The sequence below is a fragment of the Juglans regia genome, chromosome 4 (genome assembly GCF_001411555.2).
Source record: "Juglans regia cultivar Chandler chromosome 4, Walnut 2.0, whole genome shotgun sequence".
Lineage (NCBI taxonomy): Eukaryota > Viridiplantae > Streptophyta > Magnoliopsida > Fagales > Juglandaceae > Juglans > Juglans regia.
Window position 1 is genome coordinate 7,450,446 of NC_049904.1, and position 12,348 is coordinate 7,462,793.

The window sequence follows — 12,348 nt, forward strand, 5'->3', positions numbered from 1 at the left end:
TTGCACTAAACTAAAAGTGCAATTCGTTTATTGAAATTCAACCCCGAAGTGTCTTAAAATAACTAATACACGTTTCTGAACGAGCGTATCGTCCGAAAACTGAAAATGAGATTATTGCACCATAAAATTTGAAATAATCAATTAAGTCTAATGGCGCAAACCATATACCATTCCGACAATTCTAACTATCCCAAATAAATAAATTCACACTTCTGACACCATAGTAAGTGATAACACTAACTATGCTGACAGACTAAAACTTACGTGATTGGTCGATTTGTGAAAACTTACGAGATTTTCACGAAGTTCCTAAAGCCTATACAAATTCCACCATTGAATTTCTAGCGGGTTATTACAATCTATAATTGCATTATGTGGTGCTTGCGGCTAGAGAGAAACAATTATAGGTGCTTTGAAGACATGGAGTATTTTTTGGAGATGCTGAAGCGAACTGTACTCTCTTGGACTTTGTCTATTATTTGTAATACGGACAATTTTCATGATTTGTTTGTATCTCTCATTATTGCTTAGAAGAAATTAGATATGTTTGTTGTATATTGTCGGTGTACTTGGGCAATGCCTTTTTATATCAATAAAACCTTACTTTTACCTATTAAAAGGAAAAAAAAGAGAAAACTATCAAAGCAATACGTTCCTCAAATTAATTAAAATATTTGCTAAAAAGTCTTAAACCTGCACTACTTGACATTTATGTAATAATAGTAATAGGATAGGAAAACGATACTTTGCCCCCTGAGTTTGCCGCCTCAATTTGATCACTCATGTATTATATTTTATTTTCTAATATTTTTTTACTTAATGGTTAAGAAAGTGACTATTAATATATTGCTATTTTTTTATTTTTTAAAAATGTTTAAATATAATTATAAAACATTTGAAGTAAAAAGCAAAAAAAAAAAAGTGCAATTTTCACTTAGGGCACACCAAGTGGGCAAATTGAGGAAGCATAATAGCACTACCCAATAGGATATATAGCCCAAAAATAATATTAAATACAGTCCTAGAGTGTGAAGGTTCCCGCACATTTCCTTTGCAAAAAAAAAATGAGATCCACTATTAAAAAATAATTTTTCATGTGAATTTATGATTTAACCACTTTTTTCAAAGAGAGTGAGCTGGACTTGCACATTCTAAATTTGTAAATATCATTTCTGATGCAGGCCACGAGCAGCGATAACAAACGAATATGGCTTCGGTGAAGTGATGCACTTGACTTGCAAGATTATGTAGATCAAAGAAAAAATAAAATGAGGAAAAAGCTATTGAGTATTGAAAAGAAACAAAAGAAATAATGAAAAGTAAATATGAATAATTATGGGATGCCACTTGACCAAAGTTACCTGGAGGATGGCACTCAACTCGACTACTCGCAAACATCACTCGCGACCAAGCCACAAAGCTTGATTCTCAGGAGGAATCACTTAACTCCAATAGAAGCAATATATATGCTCTATATTGTTTAAACCCAAAAGTAATCTCTCTGTATTATTTTTTATTTCATGGTCCTTATACAGGAGTATTACATGGTTTTGGCTAATTATAGTTTAAAATAAAGGGAAAACTACTTCCAATACTCTATTAATGTTTTAGTCAACTTCTAACAACCTAATTAATATGTAAATAAGTTTCAAAATAAAATTTAAAACAAAACAAATTTCTCTATATGTAGAGCATTTAATAAATGTATTTGGACAGCTAAATGCACCCACTACAAAAGTGAATGCCACATGATGTTTTCCATGCAGATGCCATGTTTGCTTGCCTCGTCAGCTTCGATAAAATGACATGCATGTAAGATTTTTTACTGTAAAGTTGCATCAATTTCTCTATCGCCCAACTCCCACATCTAGTAGCTCTTTAGTACTTCGTACATTTGGTCATGACTTTTTGAAATGATATATATTATAACAACTTCTAAAGGGAAATAAAACATATATATATATATATATATATATATATATATACGTAGCTGATGATCTTATTTCAGGACAAAAGAATTCAAAAGTGGAACAAGAAACCATATATGAGAACTTCGCATAATTTAAAATCTGTGATTCTCATGTCCAACTAAAACCAAACAATGTCATAATGTTTAAAGGGATGATCGGAAGATTAAGGGGGCCCTTATTTACGATGCACATGAAAATCATACATGGAGTAGAACGTCTGGGCAAACGTAAGCAGTAAGAGCACGAAGGCAGCCAATGCCGAAATGAATGTCCATGGCGTGTTAAAGTACTTCTGCTTGAAGATCGTCCATTGCACATTTCAGCAATTCCGATAATATTTGTCCACTTCATTGAACAACTTGGACAAATAACACTCATTAATATCATAGGCTACATCCTTGCCCATGGTGTTGATGAAGAGGGCAACGTCAGTATTTTGAAATCACCACTTGTCTCAAAAGCTTAAGCTGATGGGAAGAGGTAGATTTTATTATTTTATATCTTAACACTCTCCCTTACTTGTGAGCCAGACTTCTCCTCAATGAGTAGGCCCAACAAGTGAAATATTTAATTAAATGGGATAGAGTGTAGAGTCAGGGTTCGAACTCAGGACCTCTGCTTTGATACAATGTGAAATCACCACTTGTCCCAAAAGCTTAAGCTGATGGGAAGGGGTAGATTTTATTATTTTATATCTTAACAAGCATCGGCACCATAGTCGTTCTCAACAACATTACAATCGCGAAGGTACCCGACGCCCGTGTTGCTTTCCACAAGACAGTCCAATAAAATAGCATAAGCGGTGAAGTTCTTCGAGATGTGATGGTGGTGCTGCTCCAACGTGAGACAGTTCAACAAGAAGACCTCATGAATTCATCGAAGTTGAGAATTGGCATCACAATCACACCATTTTTTAATTTCACAGCTAAGAAACTTTCCTCTTCAACTTGATTGATCTTAATCCCCGAATGACGAAGTTTCGAGATGCAATGGATAATAGGGGTTTGTCTGCCTTCCCTTGGTGGTGGTGGAATTTTTAAGTTGCATGTATAGCTTGAATGAACCAAGTCCAGCAAATGCTTGCCTCCAAGTTTGCTGCAGCTATCAATGACGTCTTTGGGTCTGTGCATTATTTTGTTAAAGAATCGCAAAGCGAGCCAGGACAAGGTCGTACCAGACTCCTCGCCAGGTATTTTGGATATTTCAAATAACTTCTCTAGGATAAAGAATGGGATTTGATTCTCAAGTCGAAGAAAGTCCCTGCAGAATGATGGTAATATCCAAGCCATGGTGGCGATAGGGTCATCCTGCTGAAACGGTTGTAGTTTGTTAACCTTACGAAATATTTCTAGTATAAAACAACCATCAAGAACCATCATTTCGAGGAACGCTTCGGTTTCTAGTTGAATAGTCTCGGAATAATACTCTTTGGCAGCCGCTTCAAGTGGTTGTATGCTTAGCAAGTAGTCGCTCAAGGTTTTACCACTCGCCTGCTCGGTCCTAGAGAGTAAGGAGCCGAGGTACCGCCACTTGTGCTCCTTGATCATCTTGAGGTTTGGCTTGCCGTGGTGGTAGGGCCCGATGGAGACGACAAAGGGCTGGTGCAAGCACTTGTTGCTTCTAAACGTGTCGGAGACTTTGAAGATGCACCACCTTTGCCGACAGATGTGCTCAGTAACCGTGGTGTCGTTTTTGAGATCCTGCCTTGAATCACTTCTTTGCAGTTTTTTTTTTTAATTTTTTATTCTAAGCAAGCTTGCATATATTAATAAAGAGTAATACAGATATCTAAGGAGGGTCTTTCCCGCTATCAATATACAAAATAGTACTAGGAATAGCTTCTAACAAAATGCTACCAAACAAAGAGTTTGTAGCTGCCCATTGCGCAACTGAATGCGCTAGCTGATTTTGGGATCGATCTATTTTGTTAAAGCTCCATCCAACGTGAAGTTCCAAAGAGTTTGCAACGTCGACCGTGATTGATGCTATTTGCCAGATCTGCTCCTCATTGTAGATAGAAGAAATCACCAACTGAGAGTCTCCAGCTAAAGAGATGGATGGATAGTTGAGATGTTCAGCTATTCTGAGAGCCAATTTTGCCGCTAGTGCTTCTGCAACCACTAGGGTTGTGGTGACATTTTTTTCCGTCCAGATTTCAATGACTTCCCCCTTGGAGTTTCTGCTCACTACTGAAGCCAAAGAGAAGGAGTTTCTAACTGCTGCATCAAAAGATATACATAATTGGTTTGTGAGAGGTTTTTCCCATTCTTTTGCCACCATAGTGTTGATCTTTTCTTTCCAAGCCTGTAGATTTTCTTGATAAGAGAGATTAAGCTATTGAGATAAGTTGTGGAGAGAGAGATCCTTGTGATTGTGGACTTGTTCATTTCGGAGCCGCCAGATGAAGTCTAGAATGAGACCTGCAAAAACTTTGAAAGGGTGTTCTTCCTGGGTGGTAAGGTCGAGCTTTTGCTTAGGGTATAGGATGAATTGAAACCAATCTTTCATTGAGTTTATGGAGAGAGTAGCGAGATTTAAAGGCCATCTACTTTGACTCCAAAGTATTCTTATTATGGGGCATTCAATGAAAAGGTGAATGAGAGTCTCTTCTTTTTCATCACAAAGTGGACAGTTTATGGAGGGAATGGTTGGGATAAATCTTTTAAGACGCTCTCTTGTTGGTAGAATATCCCAAAGTATCTTCCATAGGAGGAGCTTATGTTGGTCATGGATTTTTAGATTCCATATTTTCCTCCATGGGATATTCGGGATTGTTTCTCTAGTAGAGTTTGCAATATTTGATGCAAGGTGGTGGGCACTTTTAACTGAGAATTTCCCATTTTGAGTTTTGGTCCAAATGGGGCAATCCGGAATTTGTGAGGAGCTTGGTAATGGAATTTTTAAAATCTCATTTATGCTTTCTTGTTGGAAGAGAGAAGTTAACATTGGGATATTCCAAAATCTATCATTTTGGATAATAAGGTCTGAGACCTTAAGGGTAGTAGAGAGATTAGTTGTATGGGTTAGAGGGAATGGCTTGAAATTTCCCAGTGTTGGGATCCATGGGTCTAGTCAAGCTCTTACAGATAAACCATTTGCAATTTTGAAACATGTACCTTTTTCCAGCAATGATCTAGTTTGTAGGATGCCTTTCCAGAGACTCGAGTCAGTCACCTTTTTGGTTGCCAGTTCAAAGACGCTAGCTTTCAGATATTTTTTTTGTTAATAGTTTGTGCCAGATGCTATTATTTGGTTGGCTCATGTCTTCGATAGCAAAGCTACATTCATGTTTCCCATCAGTCGCAATCCCAGTCCTCCATCTTTTTTTGGTTGGCAAATGGTTTTCCATGATTTTAGGCAGAGCTTGTGCTTTTGATCTTTTGATTTTCCCCACCAAAATTTTTTGAAACTAGCATCCAGTTGCTTGCAGATTAATTTTGGAAGCATGTGCGTTGCCATTTGATAGGTGGGGATGGCACTTGCTACGGTTCTGATGAGCATAGTTCTACCGGCTTGAGAGAGCATTTTTTATTTCCAACCATCCAGTCTTTTATTTATCTTCTCCAGCATTTCTTTGTAGTCTTCTTTCCTAGATCGACCAATAGTTGTCAGCATTCCTAAGTATTTTATTTTTGAGGTTGACTCTTTGTATGGCATATTCTCTGAGATTTTCCTTCTTGCTGCTTGACTGGTATTTCATAAAGGAATGCATCTCGACATCCTCTTACTCTATTCTCATCAGTGGCTCTCCAAAAGGCTTCTTCAGAGCACAAAAGGGACTCCGGCAAGGTGACCCTATCTCACATTTTCTGTTTACTCTGTGTACGGAGGTTCTCTCAAGACTATTGGCTAGATCAGAAGCTTTGCAAAGACTAGAAGGCATCAAAATCAGTAGAGATAGTCCCCCAATTTCTCACCTCCTTTTTGTAGATGATTTAATTATCTTTGTGAAATCAAAAGAAAAATCAATTCAAGCGATCAATCATTCGTTAGAGAAATATCAAGCATGGTCAGCATCGCTCTTCCAATCCGATTATTTGTCCATGTGAAAGTGGGTCTCAAGAAACCAATGTCGATTAGCCCATGAGAGTTCATTAAGCATTTTAGGCCGCCTATGGAGGAGGAGGATACTGATCTACCGCCATGCTTGTCTTGTTGGCTTAATAAATCATTGAAATCCCCTATACAGAGCCAGAGACCAGTAAAGGAGTGAGTTGAGTCCAAATGAGTCTAGAAATTTGCTTTTTGTTGCCATTGTGTTGGGGCATAGACAAAAGTTACTAGCCAAGGAATATTTGGAGGATCAAAATAAACCAAAATAGAAATAGCATTATCATTAGTATGGACCGGTTCAATATCCACACCCGGTCGCCCGAGGCGGGGACATGTACAAAATGGTCGAAACCTAGTCTATTTACAATAATAGGGGTGTTATCATTAGACACCATGGTTTCCGACAAAAAGATAATATCCGGGTTAAACTTATTTATAAAAGCCCTTAAACTTCTGATTGCTTTAGGGTGGGCTAAACCCTTGCAATTCCATACCAAAGACTTCATGGAATGTTTGGAGGCATGGTAGAGCCCATCTCGTCAGCTTTCTTGGTTTTTCCAGACAAAGATGCCTTTGGTGTAGTTCTGCTATATGGTTTGGATCTTGCAACTTCCTTTGTTTTTTTAGCTTTCCTTGAAGACTTTGATTTAATAGATAGTAACATAATTGCCGCTTCTTTTTCCTCATCTCCAATGACTTTCAAAGAGTTCCCTGACTGTGAATTTTCTACCTCTGCACTTTTGATCTTGATGAGTTAGCTTCCTGGATGGTTAGAGGAGCCGATCTTTTCAGAGGAGATTTTAAATCAGAAGGTGGAGGGAGTGTGATGGAGCCTCCTGTGAGAAAGGTCGTGGTCTAGGGAACCATCCTGAGCAGAAGTGTTATTTTTTACCGTAAGACGTGTGGTAGGCCCTGACTTCTTTGGAGCAGACTTGTCGTATGGGACTGCTTGTGGTGCACTCAGCTTAACCGGCAGATAAGTTATTGAAGGCACAAATTTTAGATCCTTTGGTTTAGTACCCAGCGGGCTTTGAGCATTAAAAGGTGGGCCGGATTTCCTAATACTGCTTCTGATCATAACTTCCGAGTGAGGGCCCGACTGATGTTTACTTGGGCTTTGAGTGCTTGTAGATTTTACGTGGGCTTCAAGCCCAGTTGCGACAAGGAGTGCCTGCTGTACCTTCTGTGAGTCAAAAGTATTAGCCAACGAAGGATCCGAACTATTAGTTTGCACAAGAAGATCGACATTTGTCTTAAGCCAACGAGAAGCCCATTCTTCGGTTACTGGGAGAGTGATCTCTTTGATTCCAGTTCGTCCATGTGAAGTTGCTGTGGATCGATTGATTGAGAGGCTTGAGAATCCTGAGTGATTGATGGGGAGATATTCGAAGGAGGGGAATTAACTCTCGGATTAAATGTGGATTTTCCAGTTGGTGGAGGGCCATTAATCTCTATAAAGGTTTATTGTATTCTACAGTAGAAGGGTTCATCCCCACCATCCAAAGTGTGGGTTTGGTACTTACTGAGTCGCCGCTGCCATGGACTGAGAGAATCGGTGGAGACGCCGATAATGGGTCTACTTTCCTCTGCCTGTCCGATTCTCTGAAGGTAAGGGTTTCATTTCTTGGATTTCTTGAACTTCTTGAACCGCTGCTTGCATCTGCTTGTATCGGTGGGATTGGGCTTGAAAAAAGCTCATATGGCGAGTTCACCCTGATCAGTTGATTCTGGGAATTGAAAATTTTTGGATTTCTTGATGAAGAAACCAATTAATTTCCAACTCTCCTCTAACATAATCATTTCCCCTTACGGAGAGACTTTCCTCTTCTATAACTACTTTTCCTTTCCCATTTGATTTTTCCATTTGAGGTTCTACCCTTTTCTCATTCGGGGGAGCCCCTGCTTTCCATCATTTCCGTGTCTGAGTAAGTGGTTTCTTGGCCTCTCCCTTCTTCTAGAAAATAATCCATAGAGAGTCTAGGGACCCTTGCTTGAAAATAGGAGATTCCGCACGTAGCCAAGGCCAAAAGGCATCTGTTCTGGGGTGGAATTTAGAAAATTACAGAAAGTATGGGAGTGACCGATCCTACCACAAGCATAGCAGAAGTCAGATAGGCGCTCGTATTTAAACGGGACCCAAGTGTTGAAATTGTAATCCCTTGGTTCCCAGAGTCCTTGTTTCAGAGGCTTCATAATGTCAATGTCTACTTTAATTCTAACAAATTTCGTACAAGCTAAACCAAACAGGGGATCCACATCCACTCCTAGATAAGTTCCAAGGGCATTCCCTGTTTTAGAAGCATTTTCCTCCGTCATATGATTTCTGGTGAGTCCATGGATTTGAATATGGAAAGGTGATGTATTGAGCCGAATTTCTTTCCATGCAGATTCTGCAGGACTATTTTTGAGAATGAGAAGATGCCCTTTGAAGTTCCAAGGGATTTGATCCAGAATTCTCTTTTAGTCCCTAGCATTTTGGAATGTAAATAGAAAAAGATTTACCTCAAGATCTTCAATGTGGAACTTACTAAGGAAGCTCCAAGCAGCTCTGAAAGAGGCATGTAGGGAAATTCTGTTTAGAGGGCGAGTAGCAATAATTCTTCCTATGAGTGTTAACTCAGGATCACCATTGGATAGTTCTGGAGTGAGATTTAAATCTTCCCAGTAGAGGGCGTCAGTTTGATGTATCAGTTGCTCCATATCCATTGTTGAGATTTGTGAGAAGTTTGTGGGAGGGGAGTTTGAGTTTTATGGAAATCTTAGCATCTACCAAGAGACGCAGAGTGTTTTGCACTTACGAAAAGCAGAGAGAACTCTAGGAAAGCAGAGCGAGATGAAACTAGTTCTTTGCAGTTATTAATGATGATCCTGTCCATATCAATAATATTATCAGTTGCCTGACTTTCTGAAGAAAAAAGATCATACGTATACGTTAAAGCATTAATGCATATACATAAAGATATTGACTAATTTATTCTACAATCACTAGCCATTAATATAGACTTCTTTAAAATGAGATTGACATAAATTAAGATAAAAATTAAATAAAATGTTATTAGAATATTTTTTTTAATATTATTATTTTTTATTTGAAACTGTTGAATTATTAATTTTATTTTGTGTAGAATTTCTAGAATATTGTAATGATAAAATGTGATGAAATAAAAATAGTTGTAAAAACAAATGAGGTAATAGTAGTGTTATTTGAATACCATTATACCATACACATAATTTACATGAAATAATTTAATTTATAAAATTTATTTTTTAAATCAAATTATATCAAGGAAATATTATGCGGTATATTTTAAATAGAATTATTCCTTATTCTTAATCAAATTATTTGTATTGCAAGCAGATGCAAAAACATGAGAACAGAGTAACAATAGGCCGTTACCGCTGGTAGTAGTACTTAGTAGTATCTTTTTGTCTCGGCGATACGGATTGTGCCTTAGTTCTTGATTCGGTCTCGGGATTTTAACGTCGCCCATCAGTTGGTTCTTTAAGATCAGCTAGTACTACTACCCCTTGGGCTTTGAGTTCGAACCGGTAACGCTACTAGCAAATAGGAAAGACTAAAAATTAAACTAATAAAATAAACATATTTTTAATGAATGAAAAATGTTAAATACAGTGAGATTATTATTAAAAAGTAATTTTTTAATATAGATACATGAAATAGGGTTGTAGATGCTGGCAGGGTAAACGGACCCTCACATGAACAGGTGGACCCTGGTCATGTGGGGATCGATCGGGAATCACGCTAAAAGCATTTTTGGTAGAGAGTCCTGCTACAGCCCCGCTCCCTCTCCCGCTCTCGGTCCATAAAATGTAGTATTTTTTATTTTATTTTTTTATACATGTGTTTTTTTAATATTATAAAATATTTTTAAGAAAAATAAAAAAATTATAATATTATTAAAAAATATTTATTTAATTATTAAATAAAAAAAATTAAAAACATAAAAAAATATAACGAAACCGAAAGCGAGACCAAAAGTGGCAAGAGTATCATTATTCTTTGGTGAAATATATTCTAGGAGACATCGATCTTTTGGTTTTTCTGTACGGCAACAATATCTTTACATTTTATTTATTATTATTAATTATTTTTTCTTTTTTACTATTTAAATCTAGATTAAAAGTTGAGAACATAAACTTTTTGTATAATTTAAAAGAAAATATATTCAATCAAGTAATCATATAATTTAATTAAAACTAAATTCAATTCCATAAAAATTTATTTAAAATGTAAAGGAATGTTAATTTTAATAAAGTTTAATTGATTTTTAATTAAATTACATGATTATGTTAGTTGATTGAAGTTATTTTCTTATAAATTATGTAAGAAGATCATGTTCTGGGACTTTTAAAATCTAGATTCAAATAACAAAAGAAGATAAAAAAAAAAAAAAAAAAACTGAGTAGTAAAACAATATATAGTAAATGAAGTGTAAGTGTATCATGAATAAATTTATGGGTCTAACACATATCATAAAAACAGTTCTACAAAAGAGGATTGTTCATTGCTTATAAACATGCCCAAGATTTTATTTATAGGTAATGTGAGATTATTCCTCAACATCCTCCCTCACGTGCAGACTAGTATTTTTTTTTTTTTGTCCTTGTCACGAGGTAAGTAGTATGGACCTCCATTCGTCTTGTGGCAAGTTCTGATACCATGATAAAATTCATGAGCTTAATTAATCTTATAAAACCAGTACTACAAGAGATAATTGTTCATTTCTTATAAATATATTCAAAATTTTATCCACAAGTAATGTAGGATTATTCTTCAACATACCATTACCCTTTATCTAGCTAGTTTGGATAGTGGAGTATAATTATTATTTATTATTTTATGATTACTTTTTATTTATATTTCACTATTATTTATTATTATTTAATATTCTATTATTAATTTTTAAGTATCAGAGATCACCTCTACGAGCATGTGGGCAGGCATGTCCCTTGTGGGTACGGGTGTGGGTGTCATTAGGCTTACCATTTCCGCCTGTGGAAACTACGAGCAATTAATGAAGAATAAAAATTAGAATTAATAAAATAAACATATTTTGTTTATATTTTAACACATGAAAATTTAGGGATCATAATTTCCAAATAGAATTGCATATTACAACAAATTAAATGAAATGCTATAAAAAAGAAAGAACGAGTAGGTAGCATGATATAAGCATTGAATAGAAACTCAGCAAGGTTGTCATTAACCTTTTTTTTATTTTTTTAATAGGAAGGTTGTCATTAATTGTGATCCATTAGTTTCTCCTAAATTGCTAATTGGTTGTAAATTCCATATACCAGGTCCGATCCATTAAGATTATATATATATATATATATATATATATATATACATATATGAAAAGTGCTATAATTACAAATACATCCCACAAAAGTATTTTCACAAACTAACATTTTTTGATATGGTACGTTAGATATATTTTATCATAAAAATACTTTTATAATAAAGTAGACACGTTAATTTGTGGAATTATTTTTGAAGGATCTCTTTATTTGTATAGCACTTCTCTATATATATAGGTAAGGAGAAATTATATTTGCAGTTTTAAAATATTCAAGTCTCTTATACATTTTGAAAAAAAAATGAATAAATCTGAGACCTATATTAAAAAAAAATCACTTTTTATCAAATTTGAGTATGTAAGACAGCTTGCATACTCTAAAATTCTATCTAGCATTACTCATATATAAGATTCTTGATTAAGCTGAGATTGATAGTAATTAGCTAGTTTTGGTTACCTAAAAATGATTAGATTGATAAATAAAATGACTAAAACACAACATATATATGACAAATGGGCATGTTTAAGCATTAATACTCATCCTATAGCCTACTGCTTTGTGATACAAATCAAGTCCTAGCTTGAGTACTGAGAGCACTTACAAGCAGAAATTATTAATTTGTTAAACACCAAGTCCTTGAAATGCTGGGATTCCCCATTTGATTATCGACCAAGAAGCAAAAATGAACATGAAATTATATTCCAAAATGAGTGCAAGCTGATCAGCTCATCATATGGGTGTAAGGTAAGCATAAATATTTATACACAAGGGGGTTGGGGGAACATTTTTGGATTGTGGCAAAATCAAGGGGCATGGCTGAAAACTCAGGACCGATGAAGACATAATATTTTATATTAATAATGAATATATTAAAAAGAGAAAAGATGTTTTCAATTTAACTTTTATTGTTAATTGACAAAATATATCAAAATAAAAGATTAAAATAATATTATTCGAGAAATATAATCCCCAATTAATGTACTATTTTAAACTTATGACGAGC

At 35.5% G+C, this 12,348-nt stretch overlaps 1 protein-coding gene and 1 long non-coding RNA gene across 2 annotated transcripts; one reads left to right on the plus strand and one right to left on the minus strand.

Annotated features, from left to right (window-relative positions):
* Nucleotides 1-2,821: 2,821 nt before the first annotated feature.
* LOC108997922 (UPF0481 protein At3g47200-like) lies at nt 2,822-3,517 on the minus strand. Its single transcript, XM_018974304.1, has one exon. It carries the CDS (start codon nt 3,515-3,517, stop codon nt 2,822-2,824), a length of 696 nt encoding a protein of 231 aa, XP_018829849.1.
* Nucleotides 3,518-7,224: 3,707 nt separating this feature from the next.
* Nucleotides 7,225-8,924, plus strand: LOC108997879. The gene is made up of 2 exons (XR_001997231.2): nt 7,225-7,631; nt 8,411-8,924. It is a non-coding gene; the product is annotated as an uncharacterized LOC108997879 (long non-coding RNA).
* The last annotated feature ends 3,424 nt before the right edge of the window (nt 8,925-12,348 follow it).

Coding starts and splice junctions, on each gene's coding strand:
- LOC108997922 (XM_018974304.1), bottom strand. CDS start 3,517: ATGATCAAGGAGCACAAGTGGCGGTACCTCGGCTCCTTACTCTCTAGG.